The following is a 20,791-nucleotide window of genomic DNA, read 5'->3' on the forward strand; positions in this document are numbered from 1 at the left end:
TGTGGGACTGGGAGTTTTAGTACAATCAGTTTCCCAATCAATAGCTATGATTTTACTGCACTCGGAAACTTTGGTGCTTTCCATTTCTATATTGTGACATTCAAGGCTTCTTTCGAGAGAAGTAGAGCACAACTCTTTCTTGTTCAGAATTTTTAGCGGTTCAGGCAGATCCGCCAACGCGTCGCTGTTGGCAACGAATTGGAGGGACGAGAAACATTCGTCAGTACTTTCGGCATTGCTGCACGCATTCGTTAACGTCACTTTCAGTTCGCTGCTCGCCTCCGGTTTCGCCTTCGATCATGGACCACATGGACTATCATTGCTATGCTTCTGGTTGTTCTTCTCCGTTGCAGGTTCGCTGTCGGCCGAAAGCTCTCAGTTCTCCACAATAAATCAGTTCCCGACGACGACGGTACGAAATTGTCCCCGTTGAGCAAGGCGACGCATTCCGGCATGATGTTCGTAGCCCGTCGCCTGCTGGAGGCGATGGCCGGCGCCGACACCGACGCCGCCGTGCAGCCTTGGGGTGTCGGCGATCCGGAAGCGATCGCTTCCGGCGGAACCAGCATGGTCGGCCCACCGCAGCCGGTATCGGCAACCACGTCGTCGCCGATTATAACGACAACCGCAGCCGTGAAGTCGTTTGTCACGCACTGCTTGGGCTGTGCGATAGACAGCGACGGTGGCATCGTGGGCCCCGAAACTGTCCGAGCCGACCGTCGCACATTCGGATCGATCGATCCAAGCGCGCCGCACGGCAACTGGACGTGGAGCTTCCAGGAAGGCAAGGCCGTACATCCGTACGAACTGGGAAGTAATTTTACGGCCTCCCAGTACGACACGTTCGACGCCCAGGAGGACTTTCCGCTGTACGAGATGGATCCGGCCTACCAGCTACGCTACAGCATGCTCGGCACGGTACTACTTTCGTAAGTATCTCGAAATCCAGTTTAATGGCAGCTGAACGGTCCCACCCATAATATCCCGTTGGCGAGGTTGGCTCTTACGCTATTCGCTTTTGGTGTTCATTATGGGCAGGACTCACTGCTCCCCAGCCTAGACGATTGATAATTGACTTCGGAATTGATTAATGGGCGTCTTCGACAGTCTGCCGCCGGACGCAACAAAGATTCAAGAATCACTAAAACACAGCCAAGTAAACAGCTTGTGGCCGTCCTAGGCGAACAACCAGGGTACGTCGGTCGGATATTTTTCCATCTTTCGCTACTCCGTGTTACTTTAACGTTTCTTAACGTGGAGCCAAGAAAGAAGATTGAGCGCTCGGTGGTTATGTCTCCCTTGGGATCATCAACGTGTATCGGTATTGTAAACGTGTCGAGTACATCCGCAGTGTTCCTGAAGAGTGCGTGGGAACCGAACAGCAATACCGGGCCAAAACGAGAACCGAAGGAAAGCAAACAAATTAATTTTTTGCCGCTTCCAATCCGACGGTGACGTTCCCCGCAGGAATTCGACCGCCCGTCCGACCAGTTCTCGGATCGGTTGGAAGAGCTTTTCATAAATCATGTCACAGTTTTCACTCGCGCACAGGATAAGTAATAGATTTTGGGTTTGAAACGTGTGAAAAAGGAACAGAAAAAGAGGATGTCTGGCTGGGAAAGCAAAATTTGCCCGAGACACCGCGACAAAAGAGGCCGTTATTCTGCCATCGACCATGCGAATTGGAAAGTGAAGCAGAAAATGGCACGAATCGCAAAGTTTGGCTTCGATTGATGGAAAAATGTATTGTTGAACGATAATTTACATAACAAATGAGATCGACGATCGTTATCGATACTTTATGAATGCAACTAGCTTCTAGTAAGGCCATAAAAATAGAATTATATTCCAAACTAAACTGGCTAGATCGACTGATTATGCTTTTCGTGATGGAGAGAAGCGAAATTTTCTAGAAGCCTCACAGGCAGCTTTCTGTGCGCTGCCCTGCAAAAGAATCCCTAACACGTACCATTTCTGTTGAGCATTGGTACTTGAGTCCGCATAGAAAACAAATCAATTCATTTAATCCATTTGTCACATCGTAAAATGTGGCCAACCGTATCCGCAGAAAGACCGATTCGATGATGTGTTTTCGGTGGACTCCTCTTCGTCCCATCGCTACTCACGACGCATCAAAACGTTAGTAACGAGATCGAAAAGAATAAAGATGAGCCCTCTGTCATAGACGAAGTCAAGCATCTACTTCCTTGTTAGCCAACTGCCCTGAAAATAGAAGCACGATGATGAGTGCCGGATCTCTGCCGATAGTCGTGGTACTCTCGGGCCCTGGCCCAGGATTATCGTTAGGGCAATTCTTTTTCCCTTCGCGCTCTCTCATAATTTATGTAGGATATACTACATATTTTTGGCCAATAGAAGCCAACCAAGAAGCGGGGGCATAATGCTGCTCATTCATTACCAACGCTCCACATTATTCGAGGGTGACACCTAAAATAGATTGCAAAAAGAGCTTTATTACACAACCCCTGCCGAACGGTTCTCCGAAGTCGTGGTTATTGGATCGTGTCCTGAGGTTTGCACCGGAAACGCTGGAACCGCTTAATCCTGTCTCGTCCTTCCGTACTTACAGGGTGGCCTATGCGCTCGTCTTCATCGTCGGGCTGCTCGGAAACATCTCGGTCGTGATCGTGGTAAAGAAGAGCACCATGATGCGCTCGCCGACGAATCGATTCATCGTCAACCTGGCGTACGCTGATTTATTGGTCAATTTTCTTTGCCTCCCGTTCACGCTGATCGGAAACCTCTATCCAGGTAGGTGAAAGCCACGTGCTCCGTCACTAATCCGTCATCCCGCGGGAAGGGCGGTCTTCGGCGTCGATCGACACTTCAAGATTCACCGTGGCGTGAACCAAGCACCGCAGCCGGATAGATTTATGGTACTGCCTGGCTGATAAAAAGGGCCCACTGCCTTAATGGCTACGTGACCCCAAAAACCTGTGGCTAACACACCACTCAACAGCTATTGCCAACGATCAAGGCGTTCCGGAGCAGCGAAAGCAACTACGGCGTCGGGCGTTGGGTGTTTAAGTTTGAAATATTTATTGACTTTTAAATTGACAAGCGTCCCGCTTGGCCATGTGACACCATCGGGGTCATGCTATGCGGCTCAGGCGGTGTATTAACAGGTCCACCGTCTGAGTTCACTGGTAAAAAGAGATTGATTTACAGTTAAGCGCAGTTGCCATTCTCAACACAACGGCTCGGTTCAACTCGTCTCGGCCTCTTTAGCTGTCCTTCGCAACTTTCTTTGAGTATAAAATATTAAAAAATAATCAATCTAAAAACCATCCGAAAAAGACTAGACTATTCCCTGGCTCACCCATCAGACCGGACAGATGAGATGGTCCGCTGCAAAACAATGTCCCAACAAAACTACCCTTATCCAACGGCCATTTACAAAATCGTTACTTTTGAACACAATTTTGATAAACATCAACGACAATTTGAATCTGATGAATATTTAATCGTCACGCCACGATTCGTGTAGGAACCAAGGAGACGAAGAAGCACACATATCGCTCTCCGACGCCATCTCGCGCCGAGAATGTGGAAAACCAATGAAACCCCCGTCGTGCCGCAATTGAAGCCATACTAGAAATGACTCCTATGCCCGCTGATGCCCGCTGCTGTAATCGTCACACACATCACAATAGCTAGGAAGCGTTCTCTTGAGCAATAATAATGCATAGAGCATTCGGCGTAAGGATAGCCTTTTCTTGTTAGGTTCAAAATATAAAACTTTCAGTCCTTTCTTCGATGTCTCAGCGAGTGTCAAGAAACGCTTGGGCCCCCAATTGAGAGAGAGAAGCCAGCGAAACACATTCGCTGTGCTGTACCACTTTAACGGGGGCCTGGGCTTCCCGACCGACTTCCGGCGATGCTCCGTTGTCCCACTCGACCCATGAAAACCCCAACGCTACATAAATAACGGCGACATCATCAAAAAACGCCCACCGAAGCCAGCGCGCCGAGAAGCACGACGACGACGACAACGTGCGCGGCAGGTTGCGTTAGACGGCACTGCTCAAGAAGGGCCACGATTTCAAGTGGCCGCTTTGATGTTTTGGCCGGCGTCTGTGTAGCGTAATTTTTTCGATGATACCACTCCATGTCTCAGGGATGATAACGGAGCTTTGATGGAAGTTTTCGCCCGTTTTGGGGAGCTTTTCCAGTGCTATCTTAACGCTACGGTACGCCGCCGCCTTCCCCGCACGGGCGCGCGAGACAATATTTTCCTTTGTTCTGCTCGGGTCGTTGGCCACACCGGCCGATGAAAGCCAGCTATGCGTTTAGTTTTCCCAAAGGACCACCACCCAAGGAAGGCCGGCTCTGGAGAGAACCAGCAATGAAAACTGTTCGCTTGCCTGCCCACGGATTCGGGTCCGGGTCCAGGTCCAGGGGTGCAGCGGTGCCATGTTTCGAAATTTGGTTGCGTGTATTTTACGCACTACCTCGCACCCCCGGTGTATCCGGTGGTCGGTGGTAATATAATATTTGTCACGTGGAGAGCCCTTTTTGCGGAAAATGATGACGCGCTGTCTTCCACACGGTTTTGTCTCCTTTTCTTGTTCGGTTTCGTTCTGGTTGTTCCCGCAGCCTGGATCCTGGGAGTATTCTTCTGCAAGGGCGTCTCCTATCTACAGGGCGTTTCCGTGTCCGCTTCCGTCAACACGTTGATGGCAATCTCGATCGAACGCTGTGTCGCGATATCGTTTCCCATCTCGGGTACCATCACGACGAGGTATGTACCGACGCGGCAACAGAAGCCACCCATGTCCCTTTACAGAACGATTAACTTTTTCTCTTCATACCGGGCGGCGGCGGTGACCCGCCTTTTCTACCACCAGGCAGTATCGTATGATAGTGTCCATCATCTGGTTTATAGCGCTGAGCATTAACCTGCCGTGGCTGTTCGTCTTTACGCTGCGACCCATCGGCATACCGGGCAGCATAGCGCAGGTGAGTTTGAAGAAGTGTGTTTGATGCGCACCTGAGCCACGACGCCGGTGTAAACGGTTCATTGCAGCATAAGGCCTTTAACGCTCTCCACTTGACGATGAAGCACAGTCAAGAAAGGACACCAGCTTGCCGGGCTTAACCGCGGATGGGCATGGTTTCTCGCGTTAACCCACAGGACCATAAAATGTGCGAATGGCAAATAAAAATTTCATGAAAGATGTAATTAAAGTACAACGGCAAGCAAGTGTGAAAAAACAGATTTTTGGCATATGCGCCACCCTTATTTGGCACTGAGTCTTGGCATCGAGGGGCACCCACCAGATAGAAATGCGTACAATCGTCTCGATCTTTCGCTGTCGCCTGACTTGCAGGCGGTGGCAAACTATGTTGCAAATTTACGCTCGATTTCAACGGTCGATACGGTCCGGTAAGCTTTCAGGTTTGGCACCGTGATCGTAGGTGTCGATGATAATGATATTGTGAAGTCATTTTGGGACCGGAAATGATCCGTTATCGTTGTATATTGCCTCCAGGGGTAACATGTTTCAACATGGGTATGTCCTTGAAATACTATAGCATCACCCTAATCGTCCAACAAAATCCATTAATCAGTTACCACAAAAGTGCCAAATACCCTCCAATAATCTGTTTTTAGAGGTCGTTTCTGCATACTCATGGTTAACAGTTACGCATATGGAGGGAAGCTTTTGCTTGCTGCAACAGTATGTGGATAACAGTTAAATTGGATTTAAATATTGCGCCCACAATCTGAGCATGTTTGGATAAAGGTTAATAATCATGTTACCATTCCAGATCTGTACCGAACTTTGGCCTACGCCGGCATCGGAAAGTTGGTACTTTCTCTTCGCAAATCTGTTCTTCTGCTACCTTGGTCCACTCATTGTGATATCTATCTGTTATGTCATCATTTGGAAGAATGTAGCATACCGTAAGTTGCCGCGTGAGATGATAATAAATCGTAAGAATGATGTCTTCAACCGTAGCAAAGTGAAGGTAAAAGACCGAGTCTGCTTTCGTGGCATTCCTACCATCAGCAGTAACGCACTGTTCCCGCTTCTCCTACAGGTCATAAAGATGGTGTTCGTTGTGATAATAACCTTCGCCATCTCCTGGTTACCGCTGTATGCGATTTTTTGTTTCGTCAAATTTGCTGGTGATTTAGTGTATGATGAGACAGGTAAATTAGCATGTGGGCATTAGTGCACCGAAGAGATCCATCAATATAATAACCCTCAACATGGTATTTTCTCCCATCGGTACGACAACCCACCAGTCCAATCCTTCATACTGACTATCTTGCCCATAGCGCAATGGTTGGGTGCATCAAACTCCTGCATTAATCCCATTTTGTACGCGTTCATGAACCGCAAGTTTCGGGCTGGCTTCAAGAAGCTTTTCCACAGCTGCTGCACGGCGGATGAGGACGACTGGGAGCTGCCGACCACCGTAGGGCGCATGGACGAGAAGGAAATGTATTTGCGGCGTTTGCGATCGTTTAACAACAGCAAACGGCACCATACCTTGCTCCAATACGGCAGGCAACCTTGCACCAGCATTCGTCTGCCGATGTCGGCGCCGGTCGCAATCGTAGCTCCGACCAGTAATGGGTGCGATTGAAAATGCGTTTCGGAATTTTGGGCACTTTGGAAATTTATAGCAAATAAGTAAATAAAACAAAACGAATATTTTCGGTCGAGTTGAAAATGAACGTCAAACGTAATAACATATTTAAAATTCTACAGCCAACATTATTAACAAGCATAGCAAATCGGCGGTACCATTTGCGGGAGAACCCAAATGAGCGATCATATTTATACCAACTTTTAAAGTTGAATCTCGTATCAGATGTATTTTCATATAACTAACTGTTCATGGTAACGATAATTTCGAAAATAAACAAATGTGTTTTTTGATAAAAGATGCCATCGTTTGATAATTTCTGGGCGTAAACCAAAAACCAAAACCGAAAACCATCGAAACATCGGAAAGAATCAAACACAATATAAAATAAGGAAGTTTTACACGTTGTTGTAGTTATGAATTGAATTTAAAATACTACTTTCCGAACTACTTTTTACTCACCATTGATCGTTTTCGCTCATAAATCGATTTAAAACAACATTCAAAAAGTACACTTCATATCTTGTATACATTTATATTGTATCTTGCAAATCGCAACCGTTTTCGTGTTCGTGGTTAGTTTTAACATTCTGCTTTTTCATCCACTCACCGTAAAGATTAGATCGCCAACCGAACCAATTGCGGCTGGTCTGTCCTTCTGCTTCTCCATAACAGGTCGCAGTTTTACGACATCCTGAAAAACAAACATTGTTACACAATGGTTAGGACAAATTCTCAACAGGAATTAGAAATTCAAAAGCCTTACGCTTCGATCAGTGATGCCCTGAGGTTGTTGGTCACATTGGTCGGTTGCGCTTCGTTAAGTTTGAACACACTTTCTACCACGGACAGTTCGGTCGAGGTCGTCGATAAGCCGCAGAACGCACACCAATCGTTTACCACCATGCCCGCTGCAAGCACTTCACTGCCCCGGTTCACCGTGCCGGCCACCAGTGGAATCTGTAGCAGCGACGCCAGCTCGTCCAGATCCTGGCTCGGTGTCTTGGGGTGCACCAACCCGCCCTGATTGCTCAGCACGGAGTACGCTCCAACCAGTACATTGTTGGCGACGATCTGGCGGTAAACCTCTACGCCTAGTGTGTCGGCAACGATTTCTTCCGTTTCCTTATCAATGTCCGGATGCACCAAAGCTACGTAGTCGTTGCAAGCGATCACATTTCCCAGCGCCGAAAGGCGTTCCTCAACCCGATGAATTTTAACCGAGTCTGGGAGGGAGTTTCGCAAGTGTTGCAATTCCACATCTGTGGTACTGTTCGGAACGACGAGCCCATTCTTATTTCCAACCGACAACCGGCCTATGATCCGGCAACCAGCAATGCTCGCGTGTACCACGGGAATAACGTCCGCAAGTTCTGACTCGTAGACACTGAAATAATTATTAAAACAATGGTTTAGTCAAACTGAGATCGGTCCTTCTGTGACGCTTGTTTATGTAAACACGTGTAGTACTACATAACCTAAAAATCGAAGAATGTGATTCTGACTCATCGTCGTTGAGACGCGTTTAGCCGATCGAACAAGCATTGCAAAGTTTTACTGCGCATCTGCTAATGATCTGCCTAGTATCGATCCTGTGGACATATTCTACTGGAATAATGAGAAGCTCACCTGTAAAAAGCTTCTGATCCTCCGATCGCGACCAAGCAGTACGAGTTGGTCAATTTGCTAAACACACCGATATCGTCATTGTTTTCGAACTGTGCGCGTAATGCCATGACTGTGGAAATGTAATCACGTTTGCTGCTGTGGAATATTACTTTGCTGGAGCACCAAAGAAAACCGGATCACGAATATCTTTTACAATATATTGCGCTTTGGTATGCGGCGTGATTTTTGACCGCAACGCGACAACCCTTTTAAGCACAACAAACTTTGACAACAGCAAAACCTCACTAGGAACGTCTTCGTTTGACGTTTGGCCCCTGTGAGGTGAAATATTTCAACGGAGAGCTACTTTTTTCAAATATGTTATCATGAGCAGTTATTTTACGATCATAATTTCTTTTTGGCTTGTTCAAAATAAACGTTATACAGAAAGGAACAAGTTGTACCAACATAATTTAATACGAGAAACGACCATCAAACTTTGACTTCCTCTTTCAGATCAATTTTGATGGAAGCATTGTTAGCTTGCCAGCGGAAATAACATTGTTATTACTTACTTCACATACTTACGCCTTGATCAGTTACTAAAATGGAGAAACCCAAAATGTGCTTTATTTTTATTTAAAACCGACACAACGAATGTATTTCTGAACAAACATGGATACTGAAAATGTAGAGAATAAAACAAAATAAAGATAGATTGGTTAGAAACGACATGTTACATTTCGTAAAACTGATCCTTCTTAAAACGAGAGTTAAAATATTAGCTTTTCAAAGATTCTTTTCGAGTTATGGCGAACTGTTCTAGGTACACGGGTTGTTGTCACTGTAACATTGCTGATGAATATGTGTCGTACTTATCTAATTCAGTTACCTAACAACTATACGCTAAAAGCTGTAGTTTTATTCATGTAAACCGTACAATTTTGGCTTCTTGTTTTCTGCACGAAATCTTGTTTGCGTGTTCTCATAAAATGCATTTTAGCTTTCGCTTACGGGGATCTATTGAGAATAAAATGGTTACACTCCCATGCCATTCAACTGTTTGCGAGATAGTAATTTCATATTAAATGCACTGGAGGAAATTCGTTGTCAACTTTCTACCATATTTGCTTACTCGTGATTGGCCCTATGCCGTCTTCAAATCACTGATACAGAAAGTTTAAAACAACAACTTAAAGACCAACACTTTGATTAGCACTTCGAACCAATAAGCTTTAAAAGGTGATTGAATTATTACGTGTGCGTACAGTAAACAATGCGTTTTTGGCACTAACTTTCACCCACTATTGATCTTCCTTTTCGAAAACGCAACAAGTTTTCCGACAAACGGAGAAAGGACATCTCAACAACTCTGCGCAGTCAAAAAACAAAAATCGTCTTACTGTTTAGCGTTATGAACACATGGCTTAAAATTGATATTTTCTCGCAAACAGCAACTGCCTGCGATATGTTGGCACAACAAATTACGTGCACTGGCGGTAGCGTTCTGCATTGCTCTGAATTGTTTCCAGATAAATGGTAATCTTTGCGGTTAGATCATTCAGCTCGGTCTCCAGGTTCTGGATGTCCTTCTCGTTAGATTTGTAGATGTCGTCCATCGCTGCGGAGCGAGTAAAAGGGGTCAATCTCAGCGGCTTCAAGTGACTATCGATTACTGAATTATTGAAGCAAGACTTACTCTGCAACGCCGTTAGCTGAGTATTCGTATCAACGGTGATCTTGGAAGCGCGGTTCAGCAGATTCTGAGCCCGTTCTCGCGCGTTTTCCGAGCGGCGTGCTTGAACCGTCAGTGATTCGTTTGCTGTCTTGAAGTCATTCTTAAGCTAATAGTCAAACGAGAAAGGCATCGTACTTAAAAGTGTGCGTGGAACACGATTTATCATTAGTACGTACCCGAGTTGCGCTCTCGTGAGCATTGTTGGCCGAATCCTTCACCATTTCTGCCTGATTGTTGATGTCTTTCGCATCGAGTTCGTTGCGAATATTGTCCTTCTGCAGTTGCTCAAGGCGTGACAACAGCGTATTCACGGCGTTCGAAGTTGCATTTGCACGTTTCTGGGCGTCCTCCGTTTCTTTGTCAATCTACCACGCAAAAGTTAACGGCGTAAGTTTAAAACCCGTTTTCAGCCACAGCGGCGAACTTTACCTCTTCCAGATCAATCTTAGCAGATGCAATGTCGGCGTTTGCCTGCTTAATCGATTGCCGTGCCTTCCGCTGTGCGTCATCCGCATCGTCCAATGACTTTGTTATGTTCAACACATCGGCCAACACCTTTTCGGCACGTTCCCTGCAAAATAGCTTAGGCATTGTAAAATCTGATTCATCTCACGCACAAAATCATTACGTACTTCTTGTCCAACGTTTCGCTCTTTAACATTTCTACACGGTGCAGATCGTCCTCAGTGTTACGAATGATAGATTCGACGTTCACCAAGTGTGACACTGCGTCCTGAATCTTTCTTGCCAAATCATCGATCTGATCCGGATCTAACTGCAGCGTGTAGCCCATAACTTGATCGATCAACGCCTGCATTTCTTTTGGCGAAGCGGTCGTGTTGTCGATCATGTCTGTCAGCCGCTGGACCAGCACGTTCGCCTGGTCTATCAGGGCTTTCGTTCGTTCGTGATGGGCTTCAGTTTCATCGTGCGCTTTTTTCGCCTTCTTGTACGATTCTGAAGCGTTTGCCTTCGCTTGCGACATCTGGTGTCGTTGAGAAAGGAAACGATTAAAATTTACTAAAATGCCATCAAAGATCAACTACTCTTACCGATCGAATAATATCGTCCGCCAGCTCTTCCTTCTCCTTGATGTTCTGCTCAGTTTGTTTCGCAAAGTCGAGTGCCCTTTCCGAAAGCGTCAAGGCTCCATTTTCACACCGCAGCCCTCCGCAACCATTCTTGCAACCCGCACCACCGCAGAACTCATCGCACGGATCACCGCGCCGATCGCAGATACGTTGGTTCAAGTCGGGCACGTTCGCATTCAGCACATTAAGCTCCTCCTGGTAACGCACAAACGCAGCTTCGTTGTTGTCATGATTCCGATTTACGTCGGACTGGTGCATGTTGATGAGGTGCTCCGCTCGCCGACAGTAATTCTCTGCCCGCCCATTGATCGCGGTAATATTCATATTGGTCTCACCGAGCATACTGACCCGGTACCATGCGTCACGCGTCAAATTGAGCGCCCCTTCTATATTGCCTTCCTGCAGCTTGGTCGCATTGTCACGAAGATACTCCGCCTTCTGCTTCACCTCATCTGCACGCCGCCCCAGGTTCACGATTTCAATGTTTGCCAGCTTTATGCCCGAGTCCGTCTCTTGAAGTTTGCGTTCCGAGTCGTCCATGCTTTGCAGTGATTCTTTCAAGTGCTGCCGGATGCGGTCGATCTCGCCACCAATCGACTCGATTTCGCGGTCCGATATGGTGTTGTTCAGCAGACCCTCGATCTGACCGATTTTTTTGGCCATCGAATCGAACTCCTTCTTGTAGGCGCCCGTAGCACCCAGCTTTTTAATCGATCGAGCGTCCTCGATCGTGCGTTCCGTCTTTTCTCGCAGCTCGTCCAAAATCATGTCCCAATTGTCAAAGCACTCACCGCACGGTGAACAGTACGGGGCCTGGCCGAGGTAGCCCCGGGCACACTGATCACACTTGTAGCCTCCCATGCCCGGGTTACAAACGCACTGGCCCGTACTTCGATCACACTGTTGCGTAGCGGCCCCGTACACGTTACAATCGCAAGCTGAGAAAAAGGCAGATGCAATAGAAAATGAGTTCATGGAAGAAGAAAAGTGCACACCGAGACTTACGTTTGCATTCCACATTCGGATCACCCCAGAAGAATGCCTCGCACTGATTGCACTGCCGACCACCGAATCCCGACTTACAAGAGCATTGTCCATCGTACTGGAAAAATAAAATCAAAACTATTACTAAGTAAATCGTTTACAAACTAAATTATGGCTTTGTCAGGACTATGGGCGCCACGCGTAACTTACCGGATTACATTGCTCACTGAGCGCGCCGACCGGATCGCAGTCACACGCCTCACACCCCTCGCCGCTCGCAATCTTCCAGTGGTTCTCGATACACTCGTCACAGTATTGGCCCTTGACATTGCGCAAACAAGGGCACTGGCCCGTGTAGCGATCGCAATGTTCAACGGTCTGGTTTGTGCCGAGCAAGTTACAGTCACACGCCCGACAGTCCTGCCGGAGCGCATCGCCATAGAATCCATCGCGGCAATACTCACAGTGTTCGCCCTCGGTATCGTAGAGACACTGGAGACACTTGCCCGTCTTCGAATCGCAATTTCCGGCCCGTTTCAAATCAACATTCTTACTGCAATCACACTCCTGGCAGACGCCGCCCGGTTTTTCCGGATTACCGTAGTAGTTGTCGGCGCATACATCGCACCGCGCTCCGGCGTAGCCTTGGTCGCACGAACAAATCACGTCATTCGTCGACGGATGCAGGTAACACTCGTTGGCGTACGAGTGACCCGAGGCCGCTGTGTCGGGACAGCGACAGGGCCGACAACCGATCGATGAGCCGAGTAGCGGATTCCCGTAGTAACCGTCGAGGCACCGATCACACTTCCAGCCCTGCGTAAAGTCTTGGCAATGCACGCATTCGCCGCTCTTCGAGTCGCAGGTCGGTGTGTGGCCATTGCACTCGCAGATCTGACAATTGGGGAAGTTCCAGAAGCCCGGCTGGCACTGATCGCACTCGCGACCGTACGTATTCGGATGGCAGTTGCACTGGCCGGTGATCAGGTGGCAGTCGTTGTCCTTCGAACCGATGCTGTTGCAATCGCACGCCTTGCATCCTTCGGGCCCGAAGCCGTACGTTCCCGGGGCACACTTGTCACACTGGCGGCCAATCACATTCGTCTTGCACGTACAGTAGCCACCCGATTCGGCACACGCTTTACTGGTCGAACCCGTCGGGTTACATTCGCACGCTGTAATCGAAACCAGAGTGAGTACACACGTCGTACGGAAGAAAGGGGCAGTCTCCTAACATGGTTCTAACTCTACCCCGCCAGGATCGATGTCCTGTCCAGTGCATGGATTGGGGAGCGTGGAAAGTAACTCAAGCACCACCAAGACTGTTGCAATAAATCGTTCAAGTGGAATATTCATCATCCACAAGCGTGGCGCGCACGGAATGTCTGTTACGTACCGTTCGCCAATCGACTGCGGTAGCTATTAGATCATGAATCTAATCGTGGTTTGGCCCTCGTGTTTAGACACAAATTGTGATAAGATATCGGTTAGGGAACGCGAACACGTCATAGCGTTCGCGTTCGCAAATTGATGGGTAATGTTCACAAATTAACGCTAAATGTAATTTCTGTACAGTTGGGACGCTACAATCGATAGGTGTTTCTGGAGGGAGACTGCACCACAATGATTTACGAAATACCCCTCACTTACGCATGGCTCCATTGTTGATGAACACGCTAACGGCTTTTAGCAGATCTTTGCACTCGTTCGGTGCGCCACTTTCGTAGTTCACCTCGTAGTACGTATGGTTACAGCCGGCCCTCTCAAACTCTTTCAGTCGGAAATCCGCCTGGGGATTGCCATGTAAGATCGGCGTAATTTCGATACGGGGTATCAGCACGATCGAGTCGATCAGAATCTGGGCGGTCGGATTATCATCGTACGGTTCGTGGCGTTGGAACGATACGATAAACTTGTACTTTTTGCCACTCTCTAGACAGATATCATGCAGGGCCACCGCGCTCGTCTCATACTCGGACAGTGTCGTGTGGATGTCGCGCTCGTAGTTGGGATGGGAGTTGGCGCACGGTCCCTGCGGATCGTACACCTCCGGTCGAACCACGGTAACACGCACATTCTCCCAATCGCCCTTTATCTGTGGCTGATAGCGAACGACCACGTCGTAGTTCATCGTTTTCGGTAGATCATCCACCGTGAACCTCAGCTCGGTTCCTTCCGATGCACGGATAAAACCTGGACCGGTCGACTCCACACCACGATCGTAGCCACGCTCACGTACGACCACAGAGCAGTTTTGCTGCGCGAAAGAATCGAAATCGAGCGGAATATCAGAATGTGCCCATCAAACTACGGCACGCATAGTGTTCACTTACCCCTCCAATGGTTTCACATTGCTAAAAGAAATGGGACAAAAACAAACGGAGCATTAGTTCACATGTCCGCCGAACCTATCACTCTTCCACATACCGTCGATGGGATTTCAGCCTCCACAATTCGGTGCAGTGTCGGAATGAAGTAGTGCTGCTTCGGCTGACTGCAGTCCCGGCCTTGCATGTGCGGCCGGCAGCGACACTGGCCCGTGATCACATCGCAACTATTGTCGAGCGATCCACCAGCGTGACACGCGCACGGCGTACAACCCTCCAGGTTTTCCGACAGCCCGTACGTCTCCGGCATACACTGATTGCAGTCCCGACCCGTCACCAAACGCTTGCAGATGCACTCGCCGGTGTACACGTTGCAGCCCGAGTTGTTGACCGTGCCCAGTGTGTTGCAGCTACACGACTGACAACCGTCCGGACTGCTTTCATCAAAGTTCCAGAATCCTTCCCTGCACTGATCGCACCGTCGGCCGTTTACATTGCGCTTACAATGGCAGGCACCGGCCTCGATGGCGTTCTCTTCGTCCGCGATCGAATCGCAGATGCCGTCGTCGAGCGAACCGCGCGGATCGCAGTCGCAAGCCTTACACACGTACGGGCTTTGAATGTCCTCCGATGGGTCCCGGTAGAAGAAGGGCGCACACTCTTCGCAGTGATAGCCTTGCGTGTTGTGCTGGCAGTTGTCGCACACACCGCCACTTACGCGCCCCGAGTGCTCGTACACGGCCTGGTCGAAATGGCAGCTCGTGGCGTGGTTGTTGCAGTTGCATTCTGACGATTAAGGAAAAAGACATTTTAGAATGATGGTTGAAATTACAAATGAACAGCATGCCTAACGCAACCGAAACGATTCTTACTTTTACAGGCATTCGTCTGCTTCCCGAGGGCCGGCTTCCAGGGTAGATCGTTGAAAAAGTCTTCGCACTCCTCACAGTTCAAGCCCTTCGTGTTGTGCGTACACTCGCACCGGCCGTGCACCATGTCGACGGTATTCCGTACGCCCTCGAGTGGCAGACAGCGGGACGCGTGCCCGTAGCACGAGCACGATCCGCGCACGATCATGTTCGATATGGCGTAGTAGTACTTCTCCTGTATCTCGTGCCGATCGTCCAGCAGGTTGTCGCCGAGCGAGTGCAGTTTGGTGAAGTTAATGCGCAGGTTGGTCATCTTAAGCATGTTCTGCACGTGCTCGGCGTACGGATTCTCGATGTTCATGTTCGGCGGCAGCACACGGTAGATGACCTCGCCGTTCTTCGATGGTTCGACGCCCGAGTAGCGATGGTCGCAGATCACGTCGGTAATATTACGCGCGACTAGCGGCGCGTCTGGGAACGACTCGCGGCAGCTGTGCGCAAAGTACTTGTAGATGTGCCAGGTTTTACCGAAATCGTACGACCGTTCGATAAACATCGCTGCCGGCCGGAAGGTGGAGAACACGATGATCAGATGCGTGAAGTGAAATTCCGCTTCCAGGTCTAGCTGGATGGTGACGTTCTGGCGTCCATTCTCAGATTGCCACCAAGTTTGCTCCACGGTGCTGTAGAATGGTGACATTGATACGAAATTAGGAGCGAAATCAAATTATACTATTCGGGCTAGTCATACTCAGATCATTCGCCGATGAATAAAATAGTCAAAACATAGAAACGAAAATACCGAATATATTTAGAAACGGTATACGTAATTGTTTCGAATGCGTTGTTTCACATCTGCAAATGTGCATATTCAGTTAGCAGTGTGCGAATGGGTACGAAATGATGTCATGTATGCCGGTTCCAAATGACTGGCCTCCATTCAGAAACCGAACCCAAAACGCGCCGGCCTCTAGCATATGGCTGCCGATTTGTGTGATCTTGTGTGCGATCATCATCTTTGTACTTGCACAACCGTTCGTCAGAACTGGTGATGTTTGCACAAAACCAAAACAAAAAAAAGTGCTCGCAAGATCGGCAGATGATGGCTGTAGGAGCAGAAATATTATCTTTACAGTCACAATGTTTGTTTATGCTGTGTACACAGCCCACACATGGTTGTATTTAAGCACGAAAAGCGTACACTCCCCAGACAATCCCGGTCTCCCGGCCATCATTGGGCGATCATTGTATGTAACGTGTGTCTTATCTGCGAGTTGAATGCATACCGTGCGCATCTTTAAAAATGGTCACCCATTTTCAGCGCTCAGCATTTTGAAATCATAATTCATAATTCTTGCTTTATACTGTTTAATTGTCCCCTTGACGTTAGTTCACCGGCGACACCCATACCTACCCCGGTTGCATCTTGTAGATAATCTGGCCAATGCGATGGTTCCGCATCGGATCGTTGTCCGTCTCCGGGCGCGTGTCGCAGAGGAAGCATTTTTTCTCCTCCAGATGCGACACGATGCAGTAACGCTCCGGGCGCTCCGTGCCGCAGGTGGATGTCGCTTCGAGCCGATTTTCGCGCCCGATCAGCAGATTTCCCGTCGCTGGGTAGCATGAGCTCTGCTCGCACGGATGAACACGATGGATCGGTGGTCTACTGGCTACTGCAGGGGGTGTGCGGCAAAAGGGCGGCGACGGCGTACGTTCCGTGCCCGTTATCGACATCCGTTTCCACGGGACGGTCAGAACAAAATACAGACGAAAACAAAAAAAAAACATAGAACGCAACGCATTCGTCAGTACAGTGGTTCGTGAGCATGTTTAAATTTAGAACAGAACATAAAAACACATCCACCGAAAGGAGGGCACGAGTATGGTAGGAAGGAACCCCTGAAACCAACCAAGATATCGGCACCAAGAAAGCTGTAAGATGATGGGTTCAATATTAGACGGAAGGGAAGCGGAGGATCTGGATGCGCCCAGAATAAACAATGCGATGCGTGTGCCGCACATGATTCCATCGATTCGGTAGCTCTGTCTTTCGTCTGGCACCGGTAGACCCACCCAGGAACACGAGAATAGATATGGCAAAGCAGGAAACAGGTTAGTGTAGATGTGCGAACCGCTGGACAGAAAGTCCCACAGGGAGCCCTGTGGCCTCTTCTAAGAGAGTACAGTAAGTTTGGACTCGGATAGCTTGGACGATCAGTCAATTTGGTGAAGAGCACTTTATTAAATCGTTAGTCACAAACATGGCGACCGCATTGGGTGCTACTCATGGCCCTGTTTGGAAGCCGCCATGGGACCTTCGATCAACGGTGGCCGAAGTTCCACGAAAAACCGAATTACAGTTCAGCTGTAGGTATATATTTGTACGACCGCAGATGCGTTTGCGCGTGTCCACTGTTTACTCCGCTCTGGTGGAGGGTTTTGTGGTACGGAGCGCTGACGCAATTGTGCTGCGCGCGAGTGGTCCAAAAAGCGTTTTTTCGTTCGGTATAAGCATTGCGAGAAAACCAGATAACCGTGGAGGGATAATTAACAGGCTCAGGAAGACCAGCGCTCGGGAGTAGCAGTAGTCGATGGCAACCGGAGCATGTGTCGCATAGGGTGGAAGGAGTCCAGGCCATAGCACTGGATGTGGGAGAGGGCGCACTAAGTGATCTTCTTTCGCCGATCCTACGACCATAGACCTTGGTATCGATGGACGTGGTTGTCTTGATGCGCGCGGTGGCGGAAACGCTGTTTGTTTGTGGCCACGGTCGAAAATCTTTGACCACTGGCCCCCAAGAGCCATCCATCCGAATCCGCGCGTGGCACCGTTCCCAGCGGATAGAAGATCGAATTGTACTTGTTGTAGTTGATGTGATTGTTGATCATGCCGATGTGCTGTAGAGGATGTGGTTCACTCAGCCCTGTCGAATCGTCATCGTCCGCCAACTCCATCGAGCCACCATCATCGATCGGTTGCTGGTCGCCTCGCAGTACTGCCGGAAGTGTATGCAGAGTGCCGCTGAAATCGCTCCCGTAAGGAAGTGCCATGACCACAGCCGGCGCTGAGCGATCGAGTTGTAGACCATATTGGGTCAGCAGGAAAGCAGTCAGCGCGATGAGATAATGGATGTTACGAGGGTGATGACGATGAAAATGAGGTTTTAGAACACAAAAACACACACATTTATGAAGCAATTCACCAGCTTGGAAATTTCGACAGCCAAAAGTGTAAAAAGCCAAAACGCTAGACTCGACGAACGGATACTTGGAAACAATCAACAGCCGTGTTGATTCGTGGCGAGTTTAGGGAAAAAGTCTCCCCCTCGCACTAGCCTCTGAAGACAATTTTGGTCATTGTTTTAGTCATAGGTGAAACGATTTTATGTTGCAAAAACTTACATCGATTACTGCTATAGGGTCGACGCTGTGCATTGCTACTTAAAATTAGGCCTGCAAAAGAAACAGCGCGTTAGAAGACATTGCATTCTATATAGCCGATTTGACCGTGGCCGCCGGTTGATACTTACTATGAAAAATAAATAAATTAACAGCTAAGTATCCTATACATGACAATCCTACTTTGGCCATCGCTGCCGCGGCCAGATATACATGAGGAGAACGTTAATGTAACGTTCCTGGGCTGCAAAAAGGAGACAATATTAAAGATGGGCGTTTTCTTTAAAAATATATTATATTCACATTTCTTAAAATAAGCACTGTCCCATACTTCTGAGCAAAATTCATGAAGGCAGTGGTCTTAGAATCAAACCATTCACAGTCTTGAAACAACCACCCAGCGATAGCGAGCACTGTATCCGTATCCGGTGATAAGAGACCACATGCCGGCTTCTTAACTGCTTCGTGCCTAAGGCTGGGAATGAAAATTGTTCCTCCTACCAAACCGTGCCCGAGCACTGGTCCGTTTGAAAGTGACCAATGCGTGCCACGGCTTTCGGAAACAAGTTGTGATTGATAAAACGGAGACTCAACGGCGCAGACCGACAGGGAAGAAAGTTTTTTATTTCTCTCCACAGAACTATCGCAAGCAGCCTTAGGGACCATTCCTGAATTCCACTGCATAATGTGCGGAGGTCTGGGCACGACGACCGTTGAACCGACACAGTGGTGAGATAAATATGGAATAAAGCTAGGTTCGGTCTCTTATGGTGCTCCACTCGAATTGCTCCCCGGCAACAGTATTGAAAAGGTACTAGGCAACTGTACAGTACTGTAAGGTAAAGGTTCAGTTAATAACCTTACGCTAAGCATTCCCATAAAACTGCTGGAGACTCGATGGGTGCAAAATTCCGCCATGCTCTCATTAGGGCGCTAATTTTCCACATTCCTAAGAAATTCATCTCCGAGTGTCCAGATACGATATCCAGTTGAACAACCTACAGAGCTATGCAGCACGGGCACATTGAAAACACTCTGTCTAAGCTATTTCTTTCCAGTACGAAACCTGACACTGGCGACGACTACTGACCACTTGACCACTCGGTGGCAAGTAAGCCACAACACCAGCACTTTTCGCCAAAACAACCAATGGCTCCACGGTTGGCCATGTGTTGCCTTCAAATAGTTTTTTTGCTTTTTGTACAGTTTGTGGTGGTCATTCATGGCCAAGCTTCAAGTAAACCACATGCTACGGTACACGTGGGTTAGGGTTAATGGCAAAATGATACGATTTTAAATAAAAATTACCCAATTCTCTGACATGTGATCATATGTTAATACTGCATTGGAGCTGCATTGAAAAAGCTAGACAACAATTTGACAACTTGCGCAAGAGTTTGATCTTGCAACAATGTCTCCAGCGTTTGTGAATTTTATTAGTGTGGCCATGACGGTTCCTGTGGGCGGTTTCTATCAGCACCATCAACGCCGCGAAAGTAGCAACATGCTAATGAGAAGCATGCGTTTTTGCAAGGGATGCATTCCTAATGTAGACTTATTACCCTGCCCATTGACATGCCCAGTAAATATGGGGATGAGTAAGACTTTCATCAGATGTTATCACCCCCTCCACATAAACGAACCTGTTTTGATGTTACCAATTAAGCGACATGCGGTACTAGTGGACGGTACACTGCAACAATAGGACGATATGTTTCAGACACTCCACGAGCCCGAGGTTGAAGCGGAGTTTAGGTTACATAACATACAACCGACCTCCGTTTCAGAGTAAAAAATTGCATTCAACGACCGATCCTAAAGCGATTTCAGGGTTTTGGGACAAAAAGTTATCAACACATTCTTGTTTTACTGTTCTTCCATCAAGTGTCAGCGTGAAAATGTAACATATTTGTAACATATTTGAACCATCCAAAGGAAGGTCGGAAATGCGGCAAAGACCATTAACCTTCAACACGTACGTCGCTTTTTGCGATGGAAGGAAAACGGATTTAATTTACCTTCCTAAAACGGACACCGAACCCGTTTTCAGCGATCGGTAGCAAACCGCTAACGATACGCCATCCAAGATCCCTTTAAAGGGGGACGACGGATGCCCTTTTAAGATCACGTCAAGTCTTCAAGGGATTTTACCGC

The 20,791-nt window shown here is 48.1% G+C and overlaps 3 protein-coding genes across 3 annotated transcripts; 1 reads left to right on the forward strand and 2 right to left on the reverse strand.

The window, feature by feature from the left end:
- The first annotated feature begins 456 nt into the window (after positions 1–456).
- LOC128269762 (neuropeptide SIFamide receptor-like) lies at positions 457–6,618 on the forward strand. The gene is made up of 7 exons (XM_053007166.1): positions 457–929; positions 2,591–2,772; positions 4,618–4,762; positions 4,869–4,980; positions 5,794–5,994; positions 6,067–6,178; positions 6,275–6,618. Exons 1-7 carry the CDS (start codon positions 457–459, stop codon positions 6,616–6,618), a joined length of 1,569 nt encoding a protein of 522 aa, XP_052863126.1.
- Positions 6,619–7,158: 540 nt separating this feature from the next.
- On the reverse strand, positions 7,159–8,472 carry LOC128274412 (eukaryotic translation initiation factor 6). The gene is made up of 3 exons (XM_053012609.1): positions 8,251–8,472; positions 7,388–8,008; positions 7,159–7,315 (listed from the first exon to the last, which is right to left on the reverse strand). The coding sequence occupies exons 1-3, from the start codon at positions 8,355–8,357 to the stop codon at positions 7,306–7,308; spliced, it is 738 nt and encodes a 245-aa protein (XP_052868569.1). The 5' UTR covers positions 8,358–8,472; the 3' UTR covers positions 7,159–7,305.
- Positions 8,473–8,870: 398 nt separating this feature from the next.
- LOC128274399 (laminin subunit beta-1) lies at positions 8,871–18,829 on the reverse strand. Its single transcript, XM_053012592.1, has 15 exons — positions 18,769–18,829; positions 18,641–18,691; positions 16,653–16,911; positions 15,242–15,921; positions 14,470–15,155; positions 14,376–14,396; positions 13,693–14,299; positions 12,253–13,217; positions 12,064–12,160; positions 11,020–11,996; positions 10,600–10,952; positions 10,397–10,538; positions 10,144–10,332; positions 9,929–10,073; positions 8,871–9,850 (listed from the first exon to the last, which is right to left on the reverse strand). The coding sequence occupies exons 1-15, from the start codon at positions 18,827–18,829 to the stop codon at positions 9,714–9,716; spliced, it is 5,370 nt and encodes a 1,789-aa protein (XP_052868552.1). The 3' UTR covers positions 8,871–9,713.
- Between the last annotated feature and the right edge of the window lie 1,962 nt (positions 18,830–20,791).

This window comes from Anopheles cruzii, chromosome 3 (genome assembly GCF_943734635.1).
Source record: "Anopheles cruzii chromosome 3, idAnoCruzAS_RS32_06, whole genome shotgun sequence".
Lineage (NCBI taxonomy): Eukaryota > Metazoa > Arthropoda > Insecta > Diptera > Culicidae > Anopheles > Anopheles cruzii.